General features: G+C 51.0%; 1 protein-coding gene across 1 annotated transcript; it reads right to left on the reverse strand.

Moving 5' to 3' along the window:
- Positions 1–3,215: 3,215 nt before the first annotated feature.
- Positions 3,216–6,865, reverse strand: LOC118933643 (speedy protein E4-like). Its single transcript, XM_036928181.2, has 6 exons — positions 6,757–6,865; positions 6,136–6,345; positions 5,561–5,619; positions 5,125–5,210; positions 3,423–3,588; positions 3,216–3,278 (listed from the first exon to the last, which is right to left on the reverse strand). The coding sequence occupies exons 1-6, from the start codon at positions 6,863–6,865 to the stop codon at positions 3,216–3,218; spliced, it is 693 nt and encodes a 230-aa protein (XP_036784076.2).
- Positions 6,866–9,186: the final 2,321 nt, after the last annotated feature.

The raw sequence follows: 9,186 nt of genomic DNA on the forward strand, positions 1-9,186 counted from the left end.
CCCCTGGCTGCAGCTTCCCTGTCATGACTTCTGTGTACTCCCTACCCATTCAGCTGCTGACTGCCTGTGGAACAGGCCAGCTATGGACTTGATGTGCATAGGAGTTTGCACCTAGCTGAATCCTCGGCTTGAGGATTGTCATGATTTTATGTTAATAGTCTGGTTACCGTGCTCCAGTTTTGTTGTACAGGGGCTGTTGTGGAAGATGGGGCACGAGGAGATTGTGAGTCAAAATTTCTGGAGGATTGGGCTGTTGGTAAAATTGCCATATTTGTAGAATCCCTCACCTGGCCTCAGTGCATCTCCATATCAGTAGTCGTTCCCAAGGGATGGAGAGTAGAAGTAGGCCATCTCCATATTGATAGGTGATCATTTATTTATTTACTTTGGTATCATTAATCTACAATTACATGAGCAACATTGTGATTCCTAGACTCCCGTTACCATCAACTTCCCACCATTACAGTCACAGTCACTGTCCATCAGCGTAGCAAGGTGCTACAGAATCACTGCTTGTCTTCTCTGTGTTGTACAGCCCTCCGCGTGCTCCCCCTACATTATGTCTGCTAATCGTAATGCCCCCTTTCCCCCCTGTCCCTCCCTTCCCACCCATCCTCCCCAGTCCCTTTCCCTTTGGTAACTCTTAGTCCATTCTTGGGTCCTGTGAGTCTGCTGTTATGTTGCTCCTTCAGTTTTTTTCTTTGTTCTGATACTCCACATATGAGTGAAATCATTTGGTACTTGTCTTTCTCTGCCTGGCTTATTTCACTTAGCATAATACCCTCTAGCCCCATCCATGTTGTTACAAATGGTAGGATTTGTTTTCTTCTTATGGCTGACTAATATTCCATTGTGTATATGTACCACATCTTCTTTATCCATTCATCTACTGATGGACACTTAGGTTGCTTCCATTTCTTTGCTATTGTATGTAGTGCTGCGATAAACATAGGGGTGCATATGTCTTTTTCAAACTGGGCTGCTGCTTTTTTCTGGTAAATTCCTAGGAGTGGAATGCCTGGGACAAATGGTATTTCTATGTTGAGTTTTTTGCGGAACCTCCATAATGCTTTCCACAATGGTTGAACTAATTCTATTCCACCGAGCAATGTAGAAGGGTTCCCCTTTCTCCACATCCTCGCCAGCATGTGTTGTTGTTTGTCTTTTGGATGGTGGCCATCCTGAGTGGTGTGAGGTGATATCTCATTGTGGTTTAAATTTGCATTTCTCTGATGATTAGCTATGTGGAGCATCTTTTCATGTGCCTGTTGGCCATCTGTATTTCTTCTTTGGAGAAGTGTGTGTTCAGATCCGCTGCCTATTTTTTAGTCGGGTTATTTGCCTTTTGATTGTTGAGGTGCTTGAGCTCTTTATATTTTGGCTGTCAACCCCTTATGATATATGTCATTTATGAATATATTCTCCCACACTGTAGAGATGCCTTTTTCTTCCACTGATGGTGTCCTTTGCTGTACAGAAGCTTTTGACTTGGATAGAGGCCCACTTGTTCATCTTTGCTTCTGTTTCCCTTGTCCGAGGAGGCATGTTCATGAAAAAGCTGCTCATGTTTATATTCAAGAGACTTTTGCCTATGATTTACTTCTAAGAGTTTTATGGTTTCATGATTTACATTCAGGTCTTTGATCCATTTTGAGTTTACTTTTGTGTGTGGAGTTAGACCGTAATCCCCTTTCATTCTCTCTCTCTCATGTAGCTGTCCAGTTTTGCCAACACCAGCTGTTGAAGAGGCTCTCATTTCCCCATTGTATGTCCGTCCGTCGTTCCTTTATCATATATGAATTGGCCGTGTATGTGTGTGTTATATCTGCACCCTCTATTCTGTTCCATTGATCTACAGGTCTGCTCTTGTGCCAGTACCAAATTGTCTTGATTACTGTGGCTGTGTAGTAGAACTTGAAGTTGGGGTGCATAATGCCCCCTCTGCCCCTGCTTTATTCTTCCTTCTCAGGATTGCTTTGGCTATTCGGGGACTTTTGTGGTTCCATGACTTTTAGAGCTATTTGTTCCAGTTTGTTGAAGAATGTTGTTGGTATTTTGATAGGGATGGTTTAGGGACCTGGTTTGTGTGTCAAGTTCTTGGGGGTTGTCTGGTTGGGTAAAACTACAGTTATCCCAGATGTGGTCATAGACAAGGTCCAGGCTTTCCCCACCCCTACCACTGTGGCAGTCAGTCGTACAAGAGTTTTTGGGTGTTTTGGGCTCCTGGAGGGTGTTTATCCCGCACTTGGCACAAATTCTGAAGGCTTCCTACCAGTCGTTACAATAGGTCATCAGGTGGGACTGTGATGAGACCTGTGCAGCTGTGTTCACTGCTACTGAGGAGGCAGTCAAGGCCGTTATAGTCCTTGAGTGTAATGGATTCATGAAGGCCCTGTGAGCTAGATGTTCATGTGAACGGAGATGGTTATGGATGGGGCCTTTGGCAGTGGCTTGAGTGGACACACCAACCTGTTGGATTCTGGTCACAATTATGGAAAGGAGCAGAGGTCTGGTAGCCATTAATAGAGAAGCAACTGGCTTCTGTGTATCACGCCTTGCTGGCTATGGAGCCCATCACCGGAACAGATCCAACCAAGGTAATAACCACCTATCCCATAGTGGGGTGGGTGCGAGACTGGACCCAAAGCCAGGGAGTAGCACAGCACAGATGCCTCCACTGGCCAAATGGGGGCGCAAACTTGCAGCTGCATAGCACTCTCTCTGATATCCCCTTGAGTGGAGATCTCCGATGCTTATTTGGGCAAGTGACGTATACATGTGGAAAGCAAGAAGAACTTGCACTTGAGCCATTGGTAGACGAGAGTCCTTATCAGCAGGGAAAAGCCCGTATACCTGAAGATGCTTGGTATACAGACGGCTCCACTCGTGGGCAGCTGCCGAAGTGGAGGGCTGTGACTTTCTGTCCTAAGACCAAGGCAATATGGGTGTTAGAGGACGGAGAGGGGAAGAGCAGTCAATGGACTGAGTCACGGGCAGTATGGCTCCTGATCACCCAGGATGATCACGCCCTCCCTTCTAGTTGTGTGCAGGGGTCATACCTGCGTGTGTTCCTCGGCCTGTGGCTGGGTGCGGAGTCAATGTCTGGAAGGGTGACTTCCTAAGCCGACACAACGAGGCGCTCTGTCTGCACCTGAGGATCCAGACTTCCCTTCTTCTGTGCCGGTGAGCCCAGGCCTCCGTGGTCCCGGGAGCGCTCACACAGCGAGCAGGCTGCGGTCTCGCTTCCACACCGGGAGCTCTGGGTCAAACGCTTGGATCTGGAAGGCAGGTGGCTCTGGCCTCAGGTGACCCCTCCTTCCTCGCCCAGCCTCCAGTTCCTTCACGCCTCCACATCCCACGATCCCATGTTCCCCCAACTGCAGTCCGGTCCCCCCGCCCCCAGAGCCCAGCTGCTCACGCACCTCCTCACACTCTTCCCGGGAGACCCAGGCCTTCCAGCCCATGGATTGGGCGAATTGGACTCGCTGTTGGTGGAACAGACGACTCTTGGAACGGTCGTTCCCATAGAGGAGCCAAAGGATGGCCAGTTTGTGGCCTTTGTCCTCCTCCATGTCGTTGGCCAGGTAGCTGGGGAGAGACATCGGGCTGCTGGTCAGGAGCAAGACGGAAAGGATCCCCAGCCGAGGTCAGCTTCCAAGGAGAGGCACAGGCTGAACTTGACAGAGGACCTACGGGAGCCCTACCAGCATCACACAGGGCCACCCAGTCATCAAGAAGCCACTGCGGGGCAGGGACCTGAAGGGCACCTCTCACAGCTGGATGCTGAAGACAAAGGCCTTTGGGGAGGCCTGAGGGCGAGCAGTGCAGTTTCTATGCAATGTCCCCATCATCTTCCCTGTGCCCTTTAAACCGGTTGTATGTGCGCACCCTGTGGCTCCCTGCGGAGTGAGCATGTGTGCGTATCCAGAGGGCAGGAACTGACTAGCCGGTTTCTGTAGTCCTAACTTCCCTACCGTGTGGCTCAGGCTGGATGATGGGTGCCATGTGCCCTTCTCAAGGCTTTCCTCCCAGCCCTCCTAGTCCCTGGCATGGAATGCAGTCTACAAGATGATTTCATTGAATGAATGGACGGATGGACGGATGCTTTTATCTCACAGTCAAATGCCATACTGATCGCCTCATGGACTCAGTGAAGCTTAAACGTTTGCAACACAGAGTAGCGTGCTGAGGGCTTTATGAACATGTGGATATTTTGACAGGACCTGCCTACGACGGGGTCTGGTCTGATGGGTTGGAGAAGGGGATGGGGGAGATAGGAAGTAACTATTACCCAGAAGATGACATGACACTAGGATGTTAGCTGATGTGCTACTGGGGGACTGCAGTTAGGGGGCCAGGGGAGGCGTGGTAACAGTCGTGCTCTTTGCACCGACTTTTAGGAAAGGTCATTTTCTTCCAATATATATATATGTGTGTGTGAAAGACACCTACAAGTCAGAAGACACAATGCGAAAACAGAGGGAAGGGATTTCAGATGGAGCACTGGAACAAAGCAGTGCAATATGAGGACCATAAGCAAGTGTGATGCTGACTGTGGGGAGGGTTGAGTTCAGACTGAGAAGGCTGGCCTCGGCTTAGAACCCCCTTAGCCGGTGGCATTGCTGAGGAGGGGCGGGAGCATTAGACCTGTGTTCTCCGAGGATTTGGGGCATGTAAAGCCTTGTAGGAAGCGCGGGTGGGGAATGTTTGCACTCGATCTGTGTCACATGACGAGGGCCTGCGTTGTGGCGTCCGCCTGGGAACCCAGAGGAGGACGGTCCACTTGACGTGGACTCGGGCAGGAGAGTGGCCGAGGCTTCGGAGGTGGTGGGGTCTCAAGCCTGGCCACCTGGGGACAGCGTGGTGCCCATTCTATCCCTACTCTTAGGAGGGCTTTATGTGGTCTTTTGTTTGTTCTTGTGTTTTAACTGGTGTTAGGCTTGTCTGTCTCCACAGACAACAGTATAGAAACCGCTCTGTTATAATCCTATCCTTGGCATACCAAAGTGAACAGTACACGTGGAGTAAAAAAGAAAAGAAATGCAAGGTCAGAGTCCCACACCTCTCCCTCCGCCCTCCCAGAGGACTGAATGTTGATGGCCGGCAACTGACAGCAATACTCACAGAGCTATGAAGAAGTGAATTCGCTGGTACTGCCCGGAGGGGAGGCCAGCCCGGCTGAAATATGCTATGACCATGGCCAGGAGATACTGAGGAAGAGGAGAACGCCACAGGACAGCGGTCACATCCCGGAAGAGGAAGGACGGAAGGGTGAGGGAGGGGGAGGCTGGGGGCAGACCCCGCCCGTGTGGGGAGAAGGACTTTAGGACGCTCCTGGATGGCAGGCTTTGCCGGTGGGATGCTGGGTGTTTAGGACAGCCGCCATCAGAAGGGTCTTTGATAAGCTGGCACAAAGGGGAGTCCCCAGGGCTGAGGCGAGAAGGGACTTGCGGTGGCAGCCAAAGGGGCGGACCCCAGAGGCGTGGGGGTGCGGGCAGGGCTGCCCCTTCACACGCAAGGAGCCTCCAGGCCCCGCAAAGGGCAGTGTGGACAAAGTTACCTTGTCAGATACCCTCAGATTTTTGTCCCAGGCCAGGAATCTTTTCACAACAGGGTCCCCTGGGAAGAGAGGCACAGGTTAGATGGATAGCCGGAGCAGGGCCGAGCAGAGAGCAGCCGTGCCTCCTGACGGGACCTTTTGGGGTGGGGAGGCCGAGGTGCACTCCTTGGGCCAGAAAGATGGTGCCACCCTTCTTGGGTCGTTGGGTGGGGTGGCAGCTGTCAGTAGGTGATGTGCACAGGTCTGATCCTACTGAAGGTGGTGCTCCGTCACCGTGCAGGAAGGCATCGTCTCCCTTGACGGTCACATCAGCGCGCCCAATGGCCTGTCAGCACCCTGCACGCTGACGGAGGCATTTAGATTTGAGAGCCTCAGGGGTGCAGTGGAAGCCGAGCTTTCGTGTGCCAAGTGCAGACTGCTTCTGCCTCTGGCCTAATCCTGCCTTATTTCTAAGTGTCCCTGGAGGAGTCCTCTGGGAACAGAGAGGTCACCAACTGGCAGGGAATTCTTTTCCATTGGAAAAGTCTTGTCGCTGGAAGTTTCTCTAAAGGGAATGGCCTCAGGGTTCCCCCTACCAAGCAACCTTTTGAAGGCCTCGTGGTGCTCGGGCAGCACCGGGGACACCCGCCGTCGCTTCAGCCTCATCTTGAGGCCGCACAGCATCTCCAGGACCCAGGCGTCCTCCTCGCCTGTGGCTGCCTCCTCCGACTCCTGGAGAGCGGCTGACGTCTCCCGCTGCCTGCGCCGGCCGGAGCCCTCTGGCAGAGGGCTGCTGTGTGCCTGGGCTGCTGGACAAGGAAACCAGGCGACAGCGTCCAGCTGTTGTCTTTGCGATTCATCCCTCGGTCCCCGTGTCCCCCCCAACTACCCCCAAAAGACAAGCTGCCCCCAGTGTCTCTGCTGTCGCAGACTGTGGCCTTCTCCCCAGCCATCTCTCCATCCTTCTCCTTTGCTGGCAGCCATCTGCCCCCATCCACTTTGCCATTGTTCCGTCTCCCCGTTCTCAACACCCTTCCTCATTTAGATAATTCCTCCAGGTGCCCTTCCCCATGTGTGTCCTTGTCCCCACACCTACACCCTCGTCCTCCAGTCCCTGGCTTTCTGAGTGTCTCCTTCCTTCACACAAACCCCACCTGGGTAGGCCTTCCTGCCGTCGGCTCTCCGTCCTCAAGCCCCTCGTCCCTCCGCTGCCTCACCTGGTGGTCCTGGTCTCTGTGCGTCCAGCATCATGTCTGGCTGGTGCCCGGAAGGGCCAGGCTGGGGCCTCTGGCTCACAGCCTGGGAACTCGATGGAACACTGGCCATAATTTCTCCCCAGGTCTTGCCCTCTCCGGGACCAGACCCTGTCCAAACTCCTCTTGTGGATTCTCACTGAATGTGAGCCCGTTATCCCTACTCCAGGCTGAGGAGACGCTAGGAGTGGAGAAAGCTCTGAGAAGATGCTACTGGCTACCTGTGCTGCCAAGCACCTGCCAACCAGGAGGGCTGGAACCCTTGTGAGGTCATAGGTTGCTGCAACCTAGTAACCAGTTTGAAGGAAAAACAGGCAACTGCCAGTCCATCCGAATAGGGGCAAACAATGTCTCCTGCCACTGGCCCAAGTTCTGACCACCCCCCAAGATGATCCTCGAGCTGTCCAGGTCACCTTTCAACCCTCCCCCACAGATGACGTGTCCTCTCCACTCTCCACTTGACACACAGGTGGACTCTCGCCCGCTGTCACGTTTTCCTACAGAGCATGTCTAGTGAGTGGCTAGGAAATTCAGGGTAAGCAGAAACAGTCAGCCCTACAAGAGTGACACAGGTATGTAAGAAAGATCCCAGGTACATTGACTTGGACTCAAAAGTTAACTTTAAAACTCTTGGCAGAACAGAGCTCTTGTGCTCAATGTTCACTGACACTAGGTTCAGGATTCTGTACAGAGGGATGCATCCTCACCCCTCAGGCACCTTTGAGCCCAAGAGAACATTTTGAGGACCTGGAATCATAGAATATGGTACCTGTGCTCACCCCCACTTCAAATGGTGCCTACAATTTCAGCAAGTCTATGGATTTCCCAGAGCCTGCCCGTGAATTGCAATTAAGAAAGTCTATTCTCTGTATAAAAGTTCTGATCATGTGTATCACTTTAACCCAGAAATTTCACCATCTTTTATGTATCCTATGAATAAAATGTCACATGCACAAAAAGACTTAGTGGGAAAACATCCAATTCAGGACGCAGGAGGATGTTCTGTGAAGGTGGGGTCGCACGGGGTCACAGACGCAGCCCGGAAATCAGCCACCTGAAGGCCTGCCATAAGCCAGGCGGCTCCTCCTGAGCTCCGGGCCTCTACTTTTCCCCCGGGCATCTGAATCTCGCATTTTCTTTTTCAACATTTACTGTGGTAAAATAACATATCATTTACCACTTGAGCCTTTTGTGAGGGGATAGTTTTGTGGCACTGAGCACTTTGAAATTTGCACCCTACTATCCCATCTCCAAATCGACACTGTGCACCCATTAAAGAACACCTGCCCAGTCTAGTCTCCCTTCCGGTCCCTGGCACCCACCATCCTCCCCTCTGTCTCTATGGCTTTGGCTCTTCTGGGTCCCTCATTTAAGTGGAATGCTACAAAAGTGGTGTGTGTGTGTGCGGCTTTTTTCATTCAGCACACATTTGTAGACAACCCTGAATTCATTGCAACGTGTGGCTTATTCTTGGTGCCTATCTAAGCCAAGGGCCTATCGCCTAAGGAAAAGTTGGTGCATGTAATTTTTCCAGACACCAAAACACTGTGATCCAGGTTGTGGTTTGTGTAATTCGCCTTGCAGTTCTGCTGGTTTTTGATTCATGTTTATTGTGAGGTATGTAAACACTGAAGACTGTTGTATCCTCTCGGTTAATTCACCACTTTGTCGTTGTGAAATGGCCTGTTTTGTCCCTGTTAGTATTCTGACATGGACTTTCTCTGACATTTATAAAGCCTCCCCAGACTTCTTTGGGCATGCTGAATCTTATTCCATCCTTTTGCTTGTAAGTTTGCATCTTTCTATTTAAAGTGATTTTCTTGTAGACAGCATATGATTTTGTCTTACCTTTTTATCCAGTCTGACCATTTGTGCCTGTTAACTGGGGAGTTGAGACCACTTTCATCTGACACAATTATTGGTGGAACTGGGTAGCTTGTGGTCTTCCACTTAAATGAGGGACCCAGAAGAGCCAAAGCCATAGAGACAGAGGGGAGGATGGTGGGTGCCAGGGACCGGAAGGGGGACTAGACTGGGCAGGTGTTCTTTAATGGGTGCACAGTGTCGATTTGGAGATGGGATAGTAGGGGATGGCTGTTGTCTTTGCTGTCTGTCCCATCTTCTTTGTTTCCTTTTTCTTCTCTGTCTTCCTTCCTTTCAGTTCATTGCATTTCTGTGATTCCATTTTGTACCCTTTGTTGGGTTGTTGGGTATGACACTGTTATTTTAAGGGGTGCTTTAAAGTTTATACTATACACCTTTAATAAACCTCTGTGAAAGGTGTATGCAGTTATTTTCCAAAATGGCAGGTTAAGCTGGAGGTGAAGAACATTTAGTCACTGTAACTGTATGTTCTGTCTATCGATTCCCCCTAGTTTGCACAAAGGCATCACG

This window comes from Manis pentadactyla, chromosome 10, assembly GCF_030020395.1.
Source record: "Manis pentadactyla isolate mManPen7 chromosome 10, mManPen7.hap1, whole genome shotgun sequence".
NCBI lineage: Eukaryota > Metazoa > Chordata > Mammalia > Pholidota > Manidae > Manis > Manis pentadactyla.

Coding starts and splice junctions, on each gene's coding strand:
- LOC118933643 (XM_036928181.2), bottom strand. CDS start 6,865: ATGGCCAGTGTTCCATCGAGTTCCCAGGCTGTGAGCCAGAGGCCCCAG. Junction 5,211..5,560: donor ATCTGAGGGTATCTGACAAG/GTAACTTTGTCC, acceptor CCTCTTCCTCAG/TATCTCCTGGCCATGGTCAT. Junction 3,279..3,422: donor CCCGGGAAGAGTGTGAGGAG/GTGCGTGAGCAG, acceptor CCTGCCTTCCAG/ATCCAAGCGTTTGACCCAGA.